Source organism: Heterocephalus glaber, unplaced genomic scaffold (assembly GCF_053883595.1).
Source record: "Heterocephalus glaber isolate CG9 unplaced genomic scaffold, H.glaber_assembly_v1.0 deba00000122, whole genome shotgun sequence".
Lineage (NCBI taxonomy): Eukaryota > Metazoa > Chordata > Mammalia > Rodentia > Bathyergidae > Heterocephalus > Heterocephalus glaber.
In genome coordinates, this window is record NW_028258138.1 from 2,265,762 (window position 1) to 2,290,274 (window position 24,513).

General features: G+C 52.2%; 1 protein-coding gene across 4 annotated transcripts in view; it reads right to left on the bottom strand.

The window, feature by feature from the left end:
• The window catches only part of Dscam (DS cell adhesion molecule), a 589,901-nt gene that overhangs the window by 58,032 nt on the left and 507,356 nt on the right, over positions 1-24,513 (bottom strand). For all 4 annotated transcript variants that reach the window (XM_087211193.1, XM_004842472.3, XM_087211196.1 and 1 more), the window contains 3 exons: positions 22,052-22,207; positions 17,125-17,258; positions 2,936-3,089 (listed from right to left, as the gene is read on the bottom strand). In XM_087211193.1, the coding sequence (XP_087067319.1) occupies positions 2,936-3,089; positions 17,125-17,258; positions 22,052-22,207 (444 nt within the window). The remainder of the gene's footprint in view (positions 1-2,935; positions 3,090-17,124; positions 17,259-22,051; positions 22,208-24,513) is intronic.

Below are 24,513 nucleotides of genomic sequence, written 5' to 3' on the forward strand. Positions count from 1 at the left end.
TTATTTTTCTCGCTCTGTGGTCTAGGCTGGCCTGAACTCATGGGGCTCGGCCTGCTTTGGCTTCCTGAGTGCTGGGATCACAGGCATTCGCGGCTCTCCCTGGCTCTTAGAAGCAGCCCTGGGCAGCAGCCTCCAGGTCCGGCCTGTCTCTCTGGCATCCCCCTCTCTTTCCCCGTCCTACTCTGTCCCTCCAAGCCTTGGCTCCTCCCAGCAGTCCTCCAGCTCGAAGACGATCTGGCAGTGTCCCAGGCTTGGGGGCATCTGGACGCCAATGTGTAGCATCTCTGTCGCCTGCCTGTTGCGGCTTGAGTGCCAGGATGTACCACTGCGGACACTTCTGGGCAGACTGGTCACCTCCCGGGACATAAGATGTCCGCATAGCCTCATCCCACTCCACTGCTTCCGCATGCACCTCTTCCGTAAGCGCCTCCAACCTGCCCCGACCATGCTGGGCTCCGGAAGCTCCTCTTGCTGTCCTTCCCTGTCCTCCTCAGAGCCCACCACGGCCCACGGCCCTGTGTCCACAGGGCGCCCTCCCCTCCTTTCCCTCCTCTGGCCACTGCTTCCTGGATGGCTGCTCCTTTTCCTGACCCAGCTGTCTACAGCCCGTTCCGGATGCAGAGACCGAGTGGTCTCAAGGACACACAGCAACCGTAACAAATGCCCCTTACCCTGGCAGCGACGGGGGACTCCCTCACTGTCTTCACCGTGCATTGCTCTAAGCCTAAAGCTGTTCAAAAAATAGCTTATCGCACTCACACAGGAGGAGGACCATGTGCCTCCTAGGCTCAAATCCTGTTTCTGTTTGAGTAAATCCAAACTCCCTGACACAGTCCCGAGGGCCCAGCAGGAGCAGGCCTGTCCCGGCCTTCCTTCCGGGGTCCTCGGGCCTCCTGTGCCTCAGGCCCCACTGGGGTCCGCTCCTGGGCCTGCAGTGTGCTCCACTCTCCCTGACTGCGGCCCTCCTCACTCGCCTCCTCCTCCTACCACTTTCCTCAGTTCTCCAGCATCTGCACTGCTCCCCCTCGGCGCCCGGGCTGCCGCCCTCTCTGCGTGCTCAGGGCTGTCCTCATGGGGCTCCTGCAGCACTTCCGGCTCAGGACAGTGATGCACAGATTGTGCCACCGTCCCCAGTAAAGTGGGCTCCGGAGTACGGCAGACCGGCTCCCCCTGAGGAGGACACATCCCTCTCCACGTCCAGACCACGCCCCTCCTGGCCTCGCTGACTCCGACTCCTCCCCCGGCTTGGGACTGGGCCGGGCCACGCCTTCCCTGAGGTCAGGGTCACACAACGAATGGGTGCCTGGTCACACGGACCTCCCAGGACCTTCCACGCGCATGCCCATCGTCGTGGCTGGAAATGAGGCGGAGAGGCCGGGACCCCGCGTCGCCGTGTGGACTGAGCCAGCCGGGAGACACCGGCCACAGGCACCGCACCGGGCGGCTGTGTGGTGCCACCGTGCCGAAGGGCCCTCCCTCCAGCGCCAGGTGCCCAGAACAGGGCCCGACATGCGACACATGCGCAAGGTGACCTGTCCAGTAGCCGGGCCTCTCTCTCCCAGACAGCACTGGCCCCATGGAAGGGCCGCGCCCGCTGCATCTCAGGCCACGCTGCCTGTGCCTAGGCCAGCCCCGCTCCGCTCCCTGCTCCCTGCGGCTCCTTTTGCTCCCTGCGGCAGCCTGGTGACCAGCACTTCCCACGAGGCTCCCTCCCGCCTCAGTGCCACGTGCGCCTGGATGTCAACAGCAAAGAGCGCCACGGGCCACGCCCCGCCGGCGGCTGCCCACCGAGGACTCGCCCAGGGCTCGCCCACGCCATCGGGACCGCGCCCCTCCCCTCCCGCCCGCTTGCCGCCTTTCTCAGCCAGGACAGCGAGCACTTCCAGAGGTCAGATCAGAACTCCCGGCGGTCAGGTTTTCTCTTCACGCTCCTAGAGACATAGCAGAAAGAAAGGGCCAAGCCTCTGTCCTCAGAAGTCAAGAGACCTCGCCTGCTGGCCCGGAATTGCGATGTGTGGAGGGTGACTCTCTGTGAGGGCCGACTTAGGGGGACCCCGGAAACACGGGGTGGCAGTGATTGCCAGAAGCAGAGTGAGAATGTTCAGGGTCTACATCAGAGGCTTTTTTGTAGGGCATTGGGTATTGAACCCAGGGCCTTCACACTAAGCTTCATCCCCAGTCCCTTTTAAATTTTTATATTTTGAGAAAGGTTCTCCTTCAGTTGCTAAGTTGCCCAGCCTGGGCTCAAACTTGAGATCCTCCTGTCTCAGCCTCCCAGAGTGCTGTGATTACAGGCACCGCCACGCCCAGTTCTCTATCTGCTTCTTAAATAGCAGTCAACTATCACGATGTGAAGGTAACATATTCTCCTCTAAGAGCTTTTGTCCTCTGGGGACCCCAGCTCTCCACTTAAGGTTTTTGTTCATAGCATTCTGTCAAGAAATAAATAGTTAACGATTTTCTTATATTTTTATGATCTCAAATTCCATAGACCAAAAAATAGACATTTTTTCTTTTTGGTACCGGGGATCGAACTCGGGTCCTTGCGCTTGCACAGCAGGCGGTGAAAGCACTGAGCTAAATCCCTGGCCTGACATTTTTCCTTAAGAAGTATGATTTTGAGGGAGCAGAACTTCCTTGAGAAAAATGCTAAGCAGTGATGTCCACCTACTCAAAGGGTGAGTGAAGGCTGTTTTCCTAATTTTCCCAAAGACACTTGAGTTGTCCTCACACCTCCGCAGGGTGAGTCCACCTCTCGGGCCCCTGTGTGAGCCGCACAAAAGCCCAGGCCCAGGCCCCAGCACCCCTATTTCTTGGGCTGAATATGGTTCTGCTTTGTTTGATTTTCAGGGCACTGCAGGTTTTGTAGCACAGGACAGAGACTTAACCCAGCTGAATCCCAGTGGGAAATGAAGCCCTTACTCTGGAGGCGCACCTTTAGCTAAGGGCTCTACTGTGATGATTTCACTGCTGTTGCCTCTTCCGGCTGAAGTCACGGCCACCACCCAGACGCTGTACTGGCGATTTCGACTCAGGTTAGGTATTCTGTAGGAAAATGAGTCGGGGGAGGCTTCAAACTCGCTGATCACCTGTGAGAGGAGACACAAATGTTCCCACATTCAAAGAAGCAAGTGACACAAAAGGATTCCTAAAAGGTCGATTAACAGATTACTGATCACAATGACAAAGCCCACACCATCGGGCCCTCCAAAGGCTGGATTTGCAATCTGGGAGGGGACAGTAAGCTCAGGTGACCCCTGGATCAGCTTTAAGAGCCATGGGTGAGTAATTTACCTTTACACCAGGGGACACAGAGCTTCTGCTGTTGGCCAAGATGAAATAACAAGAGTTAGATGATCACTTCCACCCAGAGCAACCAAAGAGCACACAGAGGATATGAAAAGGTGAGTTTAAAGACAATGTGCACTGGGTGATGGATGACAGGGACTTCTAAAAAATGGAAAACAAATGATATCAACCTTATAATTGTAGGGGTCCTGCATTTTTAAGAGGGTTTTAAAGCCATGGCACATGGAGGGGACCCAAAAGGGTCCTAGCAGTCTCAAGTTAAGAAGAAGACAGAGCTGAGGAGAGGAGGTGGGAATTCACAGGGAGAGTACTGGAAATGAGCGTTATACAGAGAGAACTCCAGAAATCTGAAGAGGGTTCTACTTGGGCATTCAGCTGAGCGGATCCTGGCCTGCACTCGTGGAAACATCCTGAAGCCCAGGAAAGAACCACCTGAAAGTATTGGCAGTCGCACTGCTCAGCACTGACACAGGGCTGGGAATAGTGCCTGTTCCTACCAGCCACATTCAACAACATCAACATTCACCGTGGACTGGGACAGTGCATGAGGTTCTTACCTCAAAGGGAAGAATAATTAGCTCAAGATCGAGCCCTACGTTAGTCTTGCTTAACAGATTCTAAAATCAAAATTCAGAAAGAACAGATAACATTAAGCAATTTAACTGCATCCTTGAATGAGGGCCAGAAACATTTTTATTAAAGTATTTATTATGCAAAAAGCTAAAATTCATGATGTTTGATATCTGATAAAAGATTTCCAAGTGTGAACAACTCAGACAATTAATGGATAAACAAAATGTATTGTGTCCATACAATGGAGTGTTCATTAATAGGAAGAAATGAAATTCTGATACATGCTACAATGTGGCTAGAGCTTTAAAACTGTCTAGTAAGTGAACAATGCCAAGCACAAAAGACCAACAATTTATAACTCCTATTGTATCAAAAGTCCAGAGAAGACAAATCCAGAGACAGAAAGTAGACCTGTTGTTGGGGCAGGAGTAGAGAAGGGGAATGTGGGGAGTATTTGATAATAGGCAATGAGTTTATTTGTGGAGTAATGAAAATGTTGTAAGATTAATAGTAAGAGTTGCAAAATTCTGTGACTGTACCCAAAACCATCGGATGTACACTTTAAAGCAAATTCCAGGAATGCTAAAAGGCAGGAAAATATGAATTACAAAAAAGAATTAAATCTATCAAAGTTTTCTTATAATTGACAGAGATACTGATTTATGCAGACAAGTACAAAAAGTTAGTATAACTGTATCACAGCTATATTTTAACTGCATATGTTAATAATGTAACTAGATACATGAAAGATATAAAAAGACCCAAGTCAAACTTGAGTTGAAATTATATTTGAGATTTTTTTTAAAAAACATAGTAGACTAGATTATTGAGAGATTAGACATTTCAGGTTAAAAAAAAAGTGAATTTAAAGATGTACTAATAAATGAACCACAAAGACAATAAAAAATTAACAGAATATTAGTGAGCTACAGAAGACTGTCAAGCCACCTGACAGACATGCAGGTTTTAGTGGCATGGAGTCACTAAAGAAAAGGAGAAGGATAGAAAAAAAGGAAGAAATAACAGCTAAAACTTTTCTAAAGCAAATGAAATCTGTACACTCACAGAATCCAGGATCTCAATGACCTCCAGTCACAAAAATATTAAGAGAACTTCACCAAGGCTCATCATATTAGAATTCTTTAAAAGAAATGATAGACAACATTAAAAGCAACCAGAAAATACACAGGTTCTATAAAGAGAACAACGTAAGGTCAACAGCAGATTTCATTTTAAAAACAATCTTAGGAAGAAGACAGTGGAAAAATACCTTTAAAGTGCTGAAAGGAAAACAAAACCCAAAAACATAGTGGAATAAAACAAAGTAACAAAGACCCTACAATTCTATAGTAAACAAACATGTTCATCACACCACAGTATAAGAAATGTTCGAGGAAGTCCTCCCTAGAGAAGGAAAGAGGTACCGAGGGAAAACATGAGCGTGCAGAGAGGAATGAATAGAAAGAACCAAAAATGGCAACTATTCAAGAACATATATAAGATTTTTTCTTACTATTCCAATATCATCAAAAGGTATTTGTCAAAAATTAATAACAATATATTGTGCATTAATAATACACACTTTACAAAAGTAGTGTTTAACAGTGGGAGTCTGGAGGTGACGAGAGAAGAAATGGAAGTAAAATATTATAAGGTTCTTGTACTACTTGTGAGGTGTATAATATCATTCCACAGTAGATTACAAGTTAAAGGTGTATGCTATTCAACCTAAAGAAATCATAGAAGTTACAAAATATAAAGTAAAATAAAGCTAATGAACTAACTGAAAAATAAAAACTAATCATTAAAAATTCAGTTAACTCAAAGAAGTCAGAAAAAGAATAACAAGGGGAATAAATAGGATCATAAACTCCCACAAATATCCAAATTATAGTTTCAAACCTATCTGTATCAACAATTATATTAAGTGTAAGTGGTTTAATACACTAATTAAAGGCAAAGATTGTCAAAGCTGACATAAAAGCAATAGCCAACTATATGCCATATACAAGAAATGTATTTTAAATATAAAAGCACTAATAGGTTACAAATCAAAGGACAAAGTAGATATCAAACACTAATCAAGATACAACTGGAGGGGCTTTATTAGTACCAGATGAAACAGATTTAGGAAGTCAGGATAATACAGGCACTCAGAAGGCAATTTCACCATGACAAGGGGGTCAGTTCATTAATAGTCCTAAACATCAGTTCACCCGATAACAAAGCTCCAAAGTATGCAAACCAAAACTGAGGGAACTTCAAGGAGAGGTGGACCAAGACAGCTCAGGGCTGTTCCTTAGGAAGGAGGTTGGAAGGGCTGGTGCTGGATCCACTATATGGATGGGGAAGAAGAGGTGGGAGACAGAAGTCACCTCTGAGGTCACAAGGGTAGAGCAACAGCTCCAGCTCAGTGCTTCCAGTTGCAGGTCCAGTTCTGTTTCCTCCCACTCCATGCTACTAATTATGAGCAACCAAACACTAGCAGGACTGGTTTTCCCCCTTGGTAGCTGTTATACAAAACCTAGCAGCTCAGCTGGCTGCAGAAGATAGCAGCTGTGCCATTCAGTAGAGATTCGGATCTGCACTCCATCTTCTAACTGCTGTGCACACCCATGCTTTCCCGATTAAAAATGCGCGAGAGCTGTTCACTGGCCATTATTTCACTTACAGGTACGGCGTGTTGGGGGTCAAAGGGAAACTCCTGGCCCTGCACAGGTGTGGCATGCGTGCATTTGCACAACTTGCACTCCTAGAAGTCTGGAGGGAATCTGGCTTGTTTCTTGGTAAACCAAGGAGACAATCCTGAGCCTGCACACACTCGTGCTGTGTGAGGGCCCAAGACTATGTTGTTGCCAAATTAATCTCACAAAGAGAAATGACACGCTGATCACAGAACAGTATGAGCACATGGCTTTTAGTTAAAAATCAATATCTACCCTGCCTGTGAGGTGTACTCAGCTCTGTCATCTATAAAATACACATTTTGTTTAATTTTTGCCTGCAACACGAAGCATGGCTAAAACCAACAATAAAAATATGATTTCTTCTGTAACAACATCTGCGTCTCCAATTACATACACAGTTGGCCAGAACCAGAGTAAAACAGAAGCCCGTGCTCGGGGTCCGGGCACAGGGCTCGGGTAGGTTTGGTTCTCCGTGGGGAATTCGGTCCCATGACTCATGACTCATTTCCCACTCTGCTCTATGTCTGGTGAGATGGAGGAGACGGGCTCCTGCCGATTGGGGCTGCCAAATCCTCCACACTGTAGATTCTATTTACAGGAGGGGGGGCAGGGAGAGAGAGAGGAAGGAAAGTCAAGCTGCTTCGTGTCTCCCAGTGTTACTGGGGGAAGCCCTTGAACTGAGGTAGCCGCTGTGCACCCCCAATGCCTGCAATAATCTGGTACCATTTCCCTCGTCTCAGCAGAAGGGCAAGCAGAAAGTTGCCAACTGAGCGATTTAAAGAATTGAAGAGCTGACTCATTTCTGTGGCATAAACGTGACTTTTCCCGATACAAAGTCTGGGCAGTGGCCTTGAAGGAAAGAATACTCCCAAAGATGCAAGTGTTCCCTCCCCACAAGGCACGCGGAGTGGCCTATCCAGCGCTTGGTGCTTCCAATGTTTTCTGGTGTCCAGCTCTGGGCTCCATGGGGGACACGGAATTTCTGTGGCACATTGGGCGTGAGCATTCCTACGCCAGGGCAGGGGAGGGCAGGCGCTCTAGGGAAACCACTCACACTTGGAGTCTGCAGGACATCGAGCTTGGGAAGTGCTGTGGTTTCCATCGAGATGACCCCCAAGGCCTCGTGGACTCATAGGCAGGGCTTCTGGAAGGTGATAGATCATGGGGCCATCCTGCCAGCTTGCTGCTAAGAGGCGGGGTCCGGGTGGAAGAGGTGGGTCACTGTTGGGGGGCTCCTACCTTCCGTCCAGACCCTGCCGTGGACTTCCTGCCTTGGAGCCTGCCAACTATGGACTGAATCTTCTAGAAAACACGAGCCAAAGAATCCTGTTGTCCTTCAAGTTGTGGGTATTGGGCCTGATGGCTCAGTCATGAGGGAAGTGAGACAGCAAGTGCGTAGCATCTGAGAAGGCTGAGAGCCAACCACAGTGGCAGAGGGAGGAGCGGGGAACAGGCTGAGGCAGCCCCTGTACCACACCCAGGGCCGGGGTGAAGCTGCTGCCCTGACCCGGGGGGAGACACCTCCGTAGAGCCGTGCGCTGCAGGTTGTGTAATAATTTAAGACAGGATCCTTTGGCTCTGGATGGCGCCCAGTCTGAGCACTGTTCACCCTTTCAGGAGGTAGGACTAAGTAAGGAAAAGTAAACGGGAAAAACTGATTGGAAGCTCACTCAGGGTGGTGAGGCGAGTTTCTCGGATTAAATCCTTTTCCCCCAGTGCTCAGTCAGAAGTGCTTCTTCTGGCAAAGAGGACAGAGGGTACTTCCGTCTGCAACATTTCCCCAGGACTCTGAGTTGTGACCGTGGTGACATATTCACGTCTCAGTGAGTTGCTCTTATCGAATACCAACCAGGTCTCGCAACACGACAACCCAGGAGGAAGGAAGGTGACTTGCTGATTTCTACATGTGCTTTATGAGGGGATGGGCTCTCTTTTCCAAACGCTGGGGGGGCTCAGTGAGAGGGGACTTCTGATACTTCCACGGGGAAGACACATCAGTGACCCTGAGGCATTACAGGAGGTGGAGGGAGTGGAAGAACAAAGCCAAGTGCCACGCTGCCACTGCCACAGGGGAAACTGCGCTGCCCAGGGAGGGAGGCGCCGCCCCTGCCAGCCACTGGAGATGAGTGGACCGAGAACGGCAGTGGAGAAAGTGCGGCCGGAAAAGAGCTTTCTCCAGGTGAAGCATTTCAGGACCTCAATAGCTGCTCTTCTTCCAGGAGACCTGCAAACTCGGGCTCCTTCAGAGTGCAGACGGGCAAGAGGGACTGCACTGTGTTGCGTCTGAAGGGCACCTGGGTCTCCGACGGACGACGGTAAGGGGCTGTGTGAAAGGGGACTCAGGACGGTGGCCTGGATTCAGTCAGGTCACGGGTGCTCTGGGCCGGCACGGCCCTCCAGGGGGTGTGGCTCTCCGTCTGGCTCTGCTCCACGTCTGGTGAGATGGAGCAGAGGATGGCAGCGAACCCACGGCAGGCGTGCCACAGGCAGCGGGCACCGGAGCCCAGTCGCCCAGCAGCCGTGCATTCAGGTTCGACTGCAGGGCTGGCCCTCCGTGAGAAGTGAGTGGCTCTGCTTTAGCTCGGGCCCTGGGTCTCTGAAAGGTTCGCCGTCCCTGGGGCAGGTGGATGTGTGAGATGGATCGGCAGCTCCTCTGTACCCATCATGGACTCCGTTAGTCATCTGAGAAAAAAGCCTGTGCTTTCTCTTTGGAAAGTATTTAACATCTGGAAGCTGGTAGAGCCCCAATGAACCCAACATCTGTGATGACTCAATCATGTGTCAGTTTAAGCGGCTCTCGGTGAAGCTGAGCTTCCTATCTCTTGGTGCATGAGGGGAGCCGTGGCTGGAGAGGCCTGGCACTGCTGGGGGAGGCGTGCCTGGAACTTACACCGAGCCAGCGCGGGTGCCGGGCTCAGGGATGGCGCAGCCGCTGAGGCTGCCACAGGATGCCACGTGGTCCTGAAGACACCCCTGAACCGGAAGCACAGGCACCCAGGGGTGAGGCGTGCGACAGGAGGGTCCCAGTTCTCTCCTCTAGGCTGGGGGAGGAACGTCTATGCGGAAGGAAGCTCACACCACCCCTGCTGAGGCCAAGATCCGGGACTAACTACCAATGCGGAGTCCTAGTTGTGTGTGAGCCCCACACAGCATGTGCACCGCATGCTTCGCTCCTGTCCCCAGGAGCCAGAGCACTCACGGCTCAGCAAACAGAAGGTTAATTAAAAATGAGGTATGGCAGGATTCTCACCAACTCCCACTGAAGTCCAGAAATAAAATCATTTGAATTCCCCTATTGAAACCATCCTTGTCATAGCTGAGGAGATGCGCAGTCATATTTCTAAGATGCCTGGGAAAATCAATGAAAACTTCATTTTTTTGATTTAAAAATACACTTATGGCAAAGTTTTATAAAACTTCTGACACATTCGTGTCCCCAGAGCTGTATCAGAGTGGAGACTGCAGCTATTGGTGTAAATTTTGTGACTCCCACGGGGACTGCATTCACTGGGTGGGCTGGGCCCTCCCGGTCACTGCTGCAGGGAGGCCGGTGGGTGACCAGGAAGTTCCTCTTCTCCCAGTGTCTGTCGTCCCCAAGGAGCTCAGGGTTATTTGCACCTTCGGGTGTTGATATGATGGCTGTCCTCTTGTGTTTGAGATAGATCTTTTGCCAGTAAGCCCAAATCAGTCAGATGTTCTTCCATAATTAGATGCTCTTCTGGAATTCCTATAAAACTCGGTGTTTACGCAGACACTGTTGAATTCATTCCCAAATCCCTGAATTATTTAGTTTAATGGGTGGCCCTGGAGGCGCTCTCTGCCCCCTCGTCGGGGCCCTGTCTGCCTGTGTTCACCGTGGTGATGGCCTGGTTGTGCTGCTGCTCTGTCCCTGGGCGCCGGGGTCTCTGAGGGAGACCTGGCTCCCCTTGCTCTGCTCGGCCCCCAGCGCCTCGTCCAGAGCAGTGCCTGGGGCTGGCACCCGAACAGCCACTGGATGGGCAGAAGACACGCAGCGGACTGAGCTAACGACGACCCAGAAATGATTTGAGTCAACAGAAAACGAAGCATGGAAGCCGACTATGAACTCACAGCTGCTCAGATCAAATTATTCAGCCTGTCTGACTGATACAAAAATAATTCCACTTCAACAAAATTTCAATTAACTTTTTAATGAAAAACTAATTCTATCAAAGAAATAGGGTGCTTTAAAAAGGTCTGGTATCTAATTATTAACATGCACTCTTCAAAAATCTTGGGAGCTCTGATTCATAGGTAGAATATGCACAGTACTGATTTAAAAAAAAAATCTACCCCCAAGCAAAATAAACAAAACAGACAACGCTTTTTAGCAACACTTGGAGAACACAGGAAATCTTTGAAGAAAAATGGCCAGCCTTCCACTAGGAAGGAACAGTTTGCCGGGTCAATTTAAGATTTCTAAATTCCTATGTATAATTCATTTTGACCCAGTTTCCATGCTATTTCAGTGTTTTCATCCCCAAAAGACGATCATGTTATGTCACCAGGATCTCCCTAAAGGCAGAAGTCAGACCGCCAGCATCTGCGGAATGCGGCCTGCTGACGCTGCCTGCTCTAGCTCTGTTTTCCTGGGCACTTTACTGAGTTTACCACAGCAGCTGCTGTTACTCGCATGGCCATTGGTCACTTTCTAGAATGTCTTTCAGATATGATATAGTGTACTTGTCGGCCTTTCAAATACGATTTTTTTGTTATAATGTTTTGGAAGTGAATGAAAGTTGATATCCAGAAAAGGCACGGAAGACGAAGGAGCTGGCTTCCCGATGTCACTGCTAGGGTAAGGACGCTGTCCCGCTATCCAGCTGGCGTTCCGTCATCGTCACCTCGCTTCTCAGCACCCTGCCTCACCTCCTGCCACCCCAATTACCTATCTGCCAGAAGCACATTACACTATTAATTTAACTCGATGCTTGTCACCTATTTGACAAATTCTGCACAAAAGAACTAGTTTGGCACTATACAACTTCTCCCACAGAAGAAATGAATGAAAAAGAGTATTCTTAGTTATGAAATAATATAGGCACCCGAGTTCGATCCCCGGTACCAAAAAAAAAAAAAAATAATAATATAGGCATAATGTACAGCACTGGGAAAATAGCTATTTCCATTACTCTTAATTGAAAATGATTTGAAGCCAACTTAATGCTCTAACTAGTACAACATGTCTGTGTCAGGTCAAATGAAAACGAGCTGAGGTTTTCAAAGCCGGAATCTCCCCCAGGCTCTGAGAGCTGGCTGACTGGGGAGCTGCGGGCACCAGTGGCTGGGGAAGGAGGACAGCAGGAGGATGGCAGGGCAGCGAAGCTACTCCTGGATGCCACCGCGGCAGGCACTCGCCAGGACACATTCGCTCAAACCCACAGCATGTCTGGCGCCAGGAGTGAGCGCCTGTGTAGACTGCAGACTGGGTGACACCAGCATGGGGGGTCATCCCGGTCACAAATGCACTTCTCCAGTGCTGGGCACTGACAGCAGGGTGGGGAGGCTCTGCATCCTCTACTCAGTTTTGCTGTGAGACTAAAAATGCTCCAAAACAGAGTCACTTCTCCTTTTCAGGACATGTGAGTCCTCAGACACTGAGGAAGCTTCAGGCGGAGAGGAGCATGTCCATGCGACATCTGCTGGCTGTCTGGGGTGAATGAAAGCCATCTTAGCGCCAGGATTCCTGGTGCTTTATCTGCCAAGTAGGGCAAGCAGTCGGGCTTCTGAAAGGCCTTCCCCAGCTTCACCGAATCCTGCTGCCATGCAGGGCCTGCTCTCCAGGGATTACCAGACCGGGTTGAGGGTGGGAAAGATGGAGGTTTCTTCTCCCCTTTGAGTAGTGGTCTCCTGCGCTGAGCAGTTACAGCCACTGGACGGCTTCAGGCTGTGCCTGGTGGAACTAGTGACTGTCAGTGACAACAGGAAAAGAAAACTACAGTACCAGCTGCACAGTTGGCTGGTTCCCTAAGGGTGCTCTAAGGGGAATGAAGAACGTTTTAAAGGGTTCTGAAAGACAATAGACTGCCCTCCCCTCTCCCAAAGAACAGAAGGCTAATAAAGAGATGTAAATCACAGCATGACAAATTTACCAAAGATTTAGAATCACTCCATTGGGACTGACTGGGAATACAGGGAATTTCCAAAGAAGCTTCAAGAGTGTATTTGCTAAGCTTTCATAAACCAGGATTTATTTCCATAAGTCTGGGATGTTTGGATGGATGCGCCGAAACTTCTGCAGATTTCTTCCACCTTGTGACACCATGACTGGAGCCCAGAGGACTGGGAAAGGTTTGGCTGAGCTCGGCACCTAGCCAGCGCCTGCCGCAGGAACCCAGCGAAGTCTCCTGGGCCTGGCGAGCTGCACAGGTGTAAGTGGCTGCGGAGCGGCTCTTTGGCAGCTCGTGGCTTCTTTTCCAGAGTCTCCACCACAGAACAAGGACAGCCACTGTGAGCTCATCAGGTGGAAGACAGCAGAGTGACGTCCATTTGGTGTTTTATAAGCACAGGAGTTTAATCTGAACCTTCGGGGACAGAAGCATCCCCAAGTCTATAGCAACTTTCCCGCCTTATTAATCAGCAACTTCATTTTGCCATTTGACCTGTGTTGGGCGCCTCACAGCCAGAATCCACAAAGCTATGCACGCTGTATTTCTGCACGATTCTAGCACACACCAGGTATTGCAAGGCATGGCAGTGACAGAGCAAGGGCCAGGCTCCAGAGACCTTGGCAGGCACTGTGGAGGCCCACGCGTGCTCACGCCTGCTCACGAGGGAGGTCACAGGTGGATCAAAGTGAGTGTGCAGATGGATGGCACTGGCTTCCTGTGGAAGACGTGGACCCTATGCTCAGCCCAGACCCTGAAGCCAAACTGTGTGGCCCCAAGCAGAGGCACAGCCCCATTTGAGTGTCAGTAAAGACAGCAGTCACAGCACCTCCCGAGTACAGCCGCAAGTCCTTAGAATTCACTGAACTAAAGACAGCACTTTAGAATGAGGGTCGGGGAAGCAACTCAGTGGAATGTGACCATCATGCTCAAAGTACAGCAGGAAAGAACAGCATCCACTGCAGAGGCACAGGGCACTGGCTAGTGAGTGTGTGTGCCCTGTGTATGCTGCCGTGCTGTGAATGTAATGCACGCTGCCTGCTGTGGTCTCCACAAGCAGCCGGAAACTCGTTGGTGGGAAGCGCTCAGCCCGGAGAGGCCGGAACAGGGCTAGCACCCAGCGTGGGAACAAAAGCTTCGTGCTCAGGCTGAGCCTTCACTCGGGTGGACCAGAGGACCCTGTGCGTGTGCTGAACACACTCGCATCTTCTGTGTGGCTCAGATACCAGTGTGGAGGTCAGCAGAATAGGAGGTGGGATGAGTTGGCGGGGAAATCTGTCGGGGCCGTACAGAAGGATTCTGGATGCTTTTAAAGTAAGAAGTGACAAATCACCTAAGGGATTTGTACAAGGGTGAGATGCTCACAGTCAGAGTGGAAAGGAGAACTGTGCCTGATGCCGAGGAGAGGAGAGGCTCTGCTGGGGGACCTGAGCCCAAGCAGAGGAGAGGGGCATGACAGCAAGGGGTCACAGAGCTCGAGCGTGGGATCCTCCTGCCTCAGCCTCAGCATGCTGGGAGTACACGGTCTGTGCCACTGTGCTTGGCTTAAGGGAGAAAGGACTTTAAAATCAAATAGCTTGGCAACCGCATATTATGCTAAAACTCAGTGGAACAGAGCGGGCCTGCGAAGAGCAGCAGAAGTTCACAGCTGCTGCAGTGCATGTCCTCCTGGTGAGCCTGAGTCCTGGGGATTTCCCTGCTTATGACAGCTCGGAATCGAGACTTCAGACAATTATATATTAAAATTAATAGCCAGAGCCCGTACATTGTGTGCCCAAGGTTCTGACCCAAATGAACGTGGAGATTTTGCTGCTGCCTCTCTGTCTGGGGGTGAAACGAGGGGTCTCACCATCCGCTGGATGCTCAGGTGAGCTCCCGGGGCCCAACCCTGCTCTAGGCAACTGGCAACTGAGCCAGGCCCTTCACAGCAACGTAACACGCCTGCTACCCCCAAAGCTGCAAATCCTAGCCTACTCTACTAAGCAGACCTGAGAGAACAGTGGGAAACGAATGCGCATTACTAGGAAATGCATTTAACATATTAGAGAAAAAAGCGTGTATCTTACGGTCCTTTCTCAAAGAAGGAAGATGAATCGGGGATCTTGAGAGAAATTGGACAACGGTAAGGGATCCCCCAAGGGACTCTTACAAGGAGATGAAATTACAGGGCATCTTGCGTCCTGATTTATCCTCCTATGTTCTACATCCAATGATGAAGTCATTTCAAAGAAGAAATAATTCAGATTTAGGAACATGGGACATGCACAGAGCTGGTGCTGCCCTCTGGTGGTCATTATGACGCAGGCAGAAACACACAAATCGCAGAAAATACGCTGGTGTCGTTTTTTGAGTTAAAATGAAATTACAGAGACTAAGGATGAGGAAAAAACCACCCTTCAGGAATTTATAGCTGCTTGTTAGTTCCTTATTACAAAATAGACTCCTCTATGGAGTTAATAAGCATTCACTTGCTGAAAACAAATGTGTTAATGTTCTCTGATCTTGACTCATAAGGCATTATTTAATTCAGGCAAACAAGTCGTAAATGATGTTTGGATTGAGGGCAGTGCTAGTGTTATGGGTTTCCCTGCCAAAATGAATGAATGACACGGCCCAGAAGGCCCGGGGACCCGGTGAGCATCGTGCTCCTACACCTCTAGGGTTTTGATGTGGACAAAGCGCACGGAGACCTAGAGGGGTCCCGCAGCACCAGCGGGTGAGAATTCTGGTCGTTTCCCTCTTGCCTGGTTCTTCTGAGCTCAGGGAGTCGCTGAGACAGTCCTGTTGGTTCACAGCGTGAGTTCTGTGCCCAGGGACCCATGGCGAGGATCCGGGAAAGCCACCCCGTGCCACCTCACAGCTGCTGCTGTCTCCGGGTTCTGCAGCACTCCTTTTTGGAGAGTGTACCTCATGAAACGGTGAGACGGAAGCTTGAAAGTTAGGTTCTTTCCCCTTAGAGATAGGCGACTTCCCCCAACTTCTTCCTGCTGAGTACACAGCCCACACCTCCTCTCCTCGGCCCAGGAGAGGAGACAGAATTTGCAGCTGGCCTGAGCCCTGGCTACCTCCTCCCCACTCGCTGGAGTCAAACAGCAAATTCAAGTGAGACCCTCAGCAGAGACGGATGAAAGCGTGAAAATACAGATGGAGCTGGAGGGGTCCTCAGCAGGGCTTTTGCATCCGGTGGGGAGGGAAGGGCCGGCGAGAGAGGCAGGGGCCTTGTGGAGGGCTCCTTGGTGTGCAGAGACCTGCAGCTGCTGGCTCAGAGCAGGTGCATGGGAAGCTGAGTGACCACGAGGGTAGGAGACTCATCAGCGGATGCGCAGAGCTGCCGGGCTGCCAGGAGTGGGGGGGTCAGGGAAGGGGGCTCAGGACGCAGCCACCTGGACGGTGGGTGCCTCTCCCTGCCCTCCTCTGCCCTGTGGCTGGAACTGTGAGCGGCACACAGCCCTCGAGGCCCTGTCCCTGGCCCTCCTGTGGGGTGCACAGCCTTGGCGTTCCGACAGACTTTGGAGTTGGGAAAATGTGTCCCGAGAACCAAACTATCCATTACAGTTCAGGAAAAGCGTCCACCTCACAGGCGGGGCCAGGGCCCGACAGGGAGGCAGCATGAGGATGCTACACGCAGAGAAGTGAGCCAGGCCCAGGGTTGGCTTCGGAATCTCACTCCACTGAGTTCAGACAGAAAGTAGCAGGGGTCTCCGGGGGCTGAGGTTTGATGTGTACCAAGCTTCGGCTGGGGAAGAGGGAAGCATTCTGGAGATGAGGGTGTTGGCAGATGCAAACAGTGATGTCCCTGACGCCACCAAACTGCACACCCAAAATGCGGCAGCGGTGAATCTGACAGCGTGTGTATTTCACCACGATGGAAACACAGTCTGCCGGCCGTGTATTTACCCCACAGCCACTTACTGAATGCCAACACGTGCTAAGTTCTCTATCGGGGCATGGAGACACAAGGTGGCTCCTACTTCAGACAATGTTGCAAGATTTCCATGAAGACGTCATACGTTTTGAGATGTGTAATGTTCTTTCCATCCCCCTTCCGCAAGTCTGTGAACCTGGTCTCAGAAGCAGCTGGACCGTGTAGTCCATGTGGCCGGAGTCCTGGCTGCAATCACGCATCATGGTGGCCTCGGAGGCAGGGAGGGCCCTGGTCTCACCTCCCCAAGAGCCACCCTGCTGTCACTGAGGGTGGCGGAGCCATCTGCAGCTCCTCCTCCCTGGACTCCAGGGGGAGCGGGAGGGAGGAGGGCCGAGTGTGTTCAATGCTGGCCCCACAGCAACACGAAGGGCCGCTGTCCACTGACCACCAATTAGGGAGCGGTTGAGGCCCAGCCCTCAGTGTGGACAGGACAGGACAGGGACAACGACACCTCGGGAGAGAACCGGGCGGGCACCCAGGCAAGGTGCCGGAGCCGCTGACTTACTGTGGGGTAGGGGTGCGAGCAGAACACCGTGTACTTCCGGATGATGCCGTTGAGCTTGAGAGGGGGCAGCCAGGACACGAAGACCATGGAGGCAGAGGCGGCTGCCGCCTTCACACCCGCGGGAGGGCCTGGAACTGCAAGAGGCGAGCTCTTAGCCCGGCCGAGAGCAGCCCTGCTCCCCGAATCACCCGCCCAGGGCCCCTCCCAGTGTGGCGCTGTTTGGACGGAGGATGTTCAAAGGGGCAATTAAGTCGCAAGAGGGCTTCAGGTGGCCCCAGATCCAATCTGATCTTGTAAAATGGGGCCGTCTGGACTCAGGCACACCTGGGGCGATGACGGGGGGACATGGGGAGGAGCCACTCAGCCTCCCAGCCTGCTGTGCCCGGGCCTTGGGCTCCACCCACAGGACCCAGGAGGCCTCCTGACACCTGGCCACCAGCCCGCAGTGCCCACGCCCAGGAGCACGCCCTTCCGCCAAGGCCCCAGGAGCTGCATCCACCTGTCCGGGGCCCTGTGCTCAGGCTCCCGGCGTGAGGACCACGAACTGGAGCAGGGCCAGGGCAGAGGGGCCACGCTGGACAGCGCCGTGCACTGTGACTCAGGGCCATGCGGGTTTCAGGGTGGCAACCAGGGAGGAGTCACTAAGCAGCCAGGGATGCTCAGCCTGCCTGTGAGCACAGCTCCTGTCCTGGGACGCTGTCGTGAAGTCCACTCCTTACATAAACTCAAGAGGTGTGAGTGCAAGGAAGCGGCTCCATGGAGATTAAGGTGCTTCCCCTGGAAGGGCTTCCGGGAATGCAGGTTAGGAAGAAAGGAGAAGTAGGAAGGGAGAGAAGGAAGAAGAAAGGAAGAAGGAGGGGAGAGAGGGAAGGCAGGAAGGAGTCAGGGAGGACAAGTCTGCGGGCACTGCAGGGCTGCTCTGGGCTCCTCCTGGCCAGCACCGGGCTCTCCGGGCGTGGGGTCCTCTCAGTCCCTGCAGGTGGCGGGCTCCAGGCCCTTGCTGTGTGATGATGTGGGCCCTAGTGGTCCATCTTTCTCCTCGTACCCTCTGCTTTGTCCCCAGCGACTCTTACTCATCTCTCAGGCTCCGCTAAATACCGCTTCCTCCAGGAAGCCCTCCCTGACCACCAGCCTGGACTGTGCCGGGCTTCCACGTTCTCCTCCACTGCGCTCAGAGCCATGTGTGATCGCCACCCCCTCCTGCGCCAGCTGGCTCTCCTACCGCGCCCGCCTGCTAATAACCTTCTGTGCTCTTGTGGCACAAGCAGAGGGGAAAGTTCTCATTCCCACAGTCCTGGGAAGTGAACTGGAACCCTGAACAGTTCTTACAGACCCCAGATTATGTTCGTGGTAGGATTCACGTCTAGACGTCCCTCAGATCCTCCCGCACTCAGAGAGGGGCTTCGGGCTGGATCGTGGGGGCCTGATGCTCACCACTGGATTGGTCCACTGGGAGAATGTGATGTTGGGGCTGGGGCCTGGCTGGGGGAGGTGGTCACTGGGGCGTGGTCTCAAGGGTCTCTCCTTCCCTCCCACTCTCTCTCCTCTGTGATGCTGCCCTGCTCTGGAGCCCGCCGACTCTACAGACTGTGAGCCAAAGCAAACCTCTCCTGCCTTAAGCTGCAAGTGTCAGGTGTCGTGTCCCAGCAACAAGGAAACTGACTGAGATGTTCGTGGAGTCAGGCTGAGGTTTACAATCTGGGCTCGGACCTGAATATGTGACACGGATCCAAGAACGTGCCTGGGAGTGAGTCCTCGGGCAGAGGCCCAGAGACCGCGACTGACATTTCAACCCAGATTATCTCTTGCCAAAGCAAGTGTTCTGTCTTCACTCTGGTAGCATCTCCCTCTGTGGGATGACCTAAGACCTAAGAACACAGTTTAATTTGACTTTGAGGGTTAAGAACGCTAGGGTCAGAGTGCACCAGGCAAGAGGGCTCAGCAGGTGTTTATCATTGCTGCATTAATCTTTCTTCACCCAAGAGAGCGTCCACCTATGACTAAAATAATGCTCTAATAAGGGAGAAGTTAATAAATGCTGGCAATTGTTTTCCTGGAGTTCTCTCCACATTTTCATACTGTTTAATTGAAGTTGGCATTGTAATCCAAACCTAAAATTAGGAGACCTCCTGGTGGCCGTGTAGACGGGATCCGTGATCCTAACTGGATGAGCGTTCCTTCTATGGGTACCAGCCTTGGTCCTTCCTTCCAATCAGACACAAATTGCACTCAATTCTCCGAACTTCTCAGGTGCCTATTAATATTGGACACCGAGCCTACACACAGTGGCACAGTTCCGTACCCCTTCTAAATTAGGGACTTTTCCACCTGAGTCTGAGAGGTATACCAGTCATGCCACTACTTGTTTTTCCTCCTTCCACCCAATTTCTGCTCCACTTCTTTTTAACAGTGCTGATTCACCCTGACTGATATGGACACTGGGCTCTGCATGTTCTCAGCACAGGTGGATTCTCCAGCCCCTCTTGGGGTAAGCAGTGGACCCCAGGCAAGGTCTTCACAATAAACCCCGACCCTGGTTCTGGATCCAGAGGCAGAGAAGAATTCATTGACAAAGTTCACCCTGGGCCCCAGGGTCACATTCAGAGATGAAACTGTATGGTTTCTAAAACTGGAGGATTGATTAAAAATTGATCCCAAATTACCGATCAACAGAAGCTGTGAGGAGCCTTCATTTCTTATTGGATTTCTGTACATTCTTGTAAAAAATGCAGGTGTCAAAATTTAGGTTGGTCATCAACTTGCTCTTTAATAACCCCAGTGCCATCTGCATTACTGCTTAGCAATGCAAAAGAATATCCCACCCCTGCCCTGCAGGAGCAGGGAGCAATGACCAAGTGTTTGCTGTCAGGAGGCCGCCCACTATCTGTCAAGCCAGGCATGCTCACCCGGCTGCAGTCTCAACGTGCGGATGCCATGTGGTCTGACTGCAGCAGGAACTTTTCTTATGAGGACACTCGAGTTCTTAGGTAAGGTGTCCCCCCTTAGGCAGGGGACAGTGCCAACATGTACACAGGCCTTGTCTACTATGCTTTAAAATTAAATCATGACTGTTTTTCCTTAGGGTTTATGAGGCATGATCAAACACACCAGCAATGTTTAAGTTTAAAAAGTTACAGTAACAGATACATTGCCATGAATCCCCCTCAAAATATTCCCGCTTCCTTTGAACACACTCATCCCATGTTCTTGCCACTTCCTGCAGCAGCTCTGGAGTCCTCTTTCCTGGATGTCTTTAGTTGTGCTGTCCTGGCTGCCTCCGTGTCCTGAACCAAATCAAAACCTTTCCATTTCTGGTCATTCTGAGTTTGGGGAAGAGCCAGAAGTCACACGGTGTCAGATTCGGTGACTAAGGTGGATGAGGACACAGTGTCGTGTTTTTATGAGCCTGACCTTCCATTGGATGGCAGCATTCGTGGTGTTGCTGATCAGATCTCATAGAGGCACTCAGGAAGGAGGGCTCCAGGGCTGTCTCAGAAAGTGCCCAGAATGATGTGGCGAGTGTGTGTGAAGTGAGGGGAGGATTTTCAGGGGGATTCACGGCAATGTGTCTTTGCTGTGATAAACTCTTTAATTTGACTGTTGACTGTATACTTTGCTCACCCCTTGTAACTATCTCTATTGGTGAGTGACTTCCTCACGTCACTGCATTTGACCTTAAGATTTTCTGAACCAATTCAATGTCTTTGAGCAAACTGGCTGCCACTTCTAAGGAAGAGCCATCTGTGAATTCTAGAAAAGCCCAAGCTAGGCAGGCCTCTGTGTGCAGACCCCCACCATGCAAGACAGGCAGAGCAGCAGGGCCATGTGCTGTGAGAGCAGACAACGCACTGCTCAGGGAGCAGGCAGGGCTCCCTCCACTGGTGAGCTCATGGCTGGCTGTGCTGCTGGGCGGGCGGGGCGGGGGGGCTGTTGGGAAGAGGAGGTCACACAGGTGTGACCTGGAAGAGCATACTCTTTTCTCCAGCTCCTCCCTTTGCTCTCTGCATCCTGACCACATGCTGTGAGCAGCTTTCCTCCTCTAGACCCCCTGCCAACTAAGTGGCTCTGCCTTGGACTGGACCCTCTGAAACCATGAACCCTAATACACCTCTCCTGTAAGTTGCGGTTATCAGGCCTTCTGTCCCAGCAACAGGAGAGCTGACACACTCCCCAGCCCTTCCCGGCTTCCTGGAGAATGGAGACCTGGCCAGAAGACAGAGAAGTGCAGAGCCGAGTGGGCCTTGGCTTAGCTGTGCAGGGTCCGGGGACTGTGTGTCCCTCATATAACTGTACAGTTACATGGCCTGATCCAAATTGCATGGACAACAAGAACTAGCACCCAGGGAACATCAGCAGTGATCTAAAATTTTCCTAAATCATTGTGAATCCTTGTGAGAATTTAAAAACATATTGTGGAGCTCTTCTATCAAGGACTTCTAAATGATTTAAATCACGTAGAATGATACGAACTAGGCTGGCATGCAGGATTCAGGCAGAAGGGTGGAAATGAAGCTTCCGTTGGTAGTTAAGGAGCCAGGAAAGCTATTTTACAGGGTGCAAACCATGGACAGCTGATACTGCAGCTTGAGGGTGAAGAGTATTTTTGTTTAAATAATACTCGGCCAAAAAAAGAAAAGAGGCTACAGAGGAGGGGAAAGAGGAGGGAGGGGAAGAGATGAGGAAGAAGAGGAGGGAGGAGGAAGAGCAAGAGGACTGGGGAGCATGTGTAGGGAGAGGGGGCAGTGGACACAGGGAGCCCCGGCAGCCTGGGCCTGGGGCTGGCGCGTGGGCTGGGACATGCTGTGCGGGCCGGCTGAAGGGTGAGCACTCTGACCAGGCTCCCGGCCAGACCTGCTGCCCCTAGCCAGGAGCCCAGTGTGCCCGGGGGTTCAAGCCAGGACGCTGCCGCCCACCGACCACTGCTCACCATCCTCCTTGGTCCGTGTGAAGATCTGCTCGCTCCGGACGCCGTCGCCCGCGCGCGTGAAGGCCAGCACCTGGATGCTGTAGTTGGTGTACTTCTCCAGCCCGTCCAGCTCCAGCGACGGCTGCGTGGTGGTGACGTTCTTAATCTCGCCCAGCTCTGCAGGACAAGAGCAGACACGGTCAGGTTGCTCTGTGCCTACACTGCCTCCTGTCCTGCTGCGTGTCCCCCTCCGGAAGCGCTCCAAGCAGCGCCGCGCAGGCCCGCGCTGCGCTGTGTAACCACTTCCTCAGTGTCACACTGAACTTCCGGGACACCAGGAACTCCCTGGGAAACACTGGTCGGGTCCAGTGTGGTGTTGCAGACCCTTGGTCCACACCAAGCTGCCTCTCGCGGTTGCTCTCGGAAGCCCCCGCTCTTGGAAACTTCTGCAAGTGCAAGTTTTGCAATTTTATATAGTCTACGTTAACATACCTGCACTTCTAAGTATCTAACTTCCTCTCAAATGTCTGAGCGAGATCTAGCCCCCCCAGCAAACATCTAGCACAAGGCAGCACTGTTATCTACAGTCACAAGACACCTTCCTCTCCCCAGCTCATTCTTCTTGTATAACCGAAACTTTATATCCCTTGAGGGCAGGAAACAGTAACTATGAGGGATGGATGGATACAATGATCAGCTTCCCCGCAGTGGCTGCTTCTCAATGGAGGTGGACATGGAACTGCACCAGGCAAACCTTAAACCGACACAACTGTAATGGTCCAGTGTTCCTTCCGAAAGCTGAAAATACAATATTTAAATGGGGAAATCTGACCTAAGTGGAGGGGCTTAGCAGACTCCTCCCTTTACCTGGAGTGAACCCCCGGCAGCATCACTACGAAGGTGACAGGGATGTGTCAGAAACTCGGTGTGAGCTAAAAATGCCTCACTTTCTCTCAGGAGTGGGATGGGTTGATGCTATTCCAAGGCGGAACATCGTGTTCTCCCGCACCGGCAATCTGAGAAGCTCCAAGGGGCCTATCCAGTGCTGACCTGGTGTGGCCCTGGGTTCTGGCGGAGTCACCTACCGAGCAGCGGTGACTGCTGAGAGGGGCCCAGGACCAGCACACCCAGGGGGAGGCGGCTGTTTGTGGGACGCCTGGCATCGCGCGCACACTTGTGCGGACACAGCCCGGGGGAGGCCTCTGGGTGCGTGTGGACAGTGAGAAGAGGTGGCCAGCAAGTGGCTCAGGTGCCAGCCCTCGGCACAGAAATGAGCCTGTGGAAGAGCTGCATGGGCCCTGGCAGCAGCCACCCAACCACAGGAAGAGACAGAGCACGCTGCCCGGGTCAGGGAGCTGGACCAGTCCAGTGCGGGTAGGAGCAGGGACCCTGAGGTCTGCGGGTGACCCGGGGCAGCGAGGGGGCGCAGGCTGGGCCGGACCCTGCACTTTCCGCGGCCTGGGGACTCCTCGGCCCCGTCTCCCTCAGTCCTGTCCGCTGCCTGATGCCCTGCACGGGGGCCCGGTCACCTGTTGGGATTATGCTGGCTGCAGGGCTCCTTTCTAAAACTTTTAAGTTTTGCTGCCAAAAAGATCTAGGTTGAACTAGGTGTTGCATCAAAGGGAAATTTAAAATGGAGCACGAGGTGGTCCAGGCTGGTCACACATGCCAGGGACTGAGGGGAGAGAATGAGGGGTGGCATGAGGGTCACAGAAGCCAGGGCCCGAGGTGAGCTGCAGGTAGGGCGAGCGTGTATGTGCGAGGCAGGTGCGGAGCCTGGGGTCTCCTGGCGAGGTCACCACATGGGAGCCCCCTTGGGCAGGCAGCTGACGGAGGGGAGAAGAGTTTGCTCATGCAGGTGGCTGTCACACCTGCAGGGTGCCAGGGACAGGCGGCTCCGGCCTCAATTATTGCTTTCCTTTCCCTCAGCCTGACACAGATCAATTGGATACAGATAAAAAAAACCTCAAATGCAGATGGGAAACCTTCAAATGCAGCACTCAGGAAGATCTTTTCTGGTTTAGAAACATCTGCATTAGGTCAAAGACCCCACACACGCGTGCGCACACACGCACACACACACTGTCGGGGAAAGCACAATAGGAAGAGAGGGCCAGTGTGCCCGAGGGGGACTGCAACCCGGTTGTGTGACAGCCTGGAGCCCCCTTCCAGGTTTCGGAGGAGTGGAAGTCACCGGACGGCGGGAGAGTGGGATGCAGGGAAGGAGGCAGACACGCAGCTGAACAGCACACGGCTCTCCTTACGTGAGAGCCCCAAGGCGTAAACGAGGAGCCAAACAGAAGACAGATGCCAGGCAGCCGCAGGCAGGTCTTCTGCCAAGGGAGGGGCCCAAGAGAGGAGGAGAAGGAATGAGGGTTAAGACGGGCTGTGCACTTGGGCCGACTCCTCATGCGGGCTGGGAATCACTGCACACATGGAGGGCGACAGAATAAGAACCCAACTGAAAATGTAGAGTAGAGGAG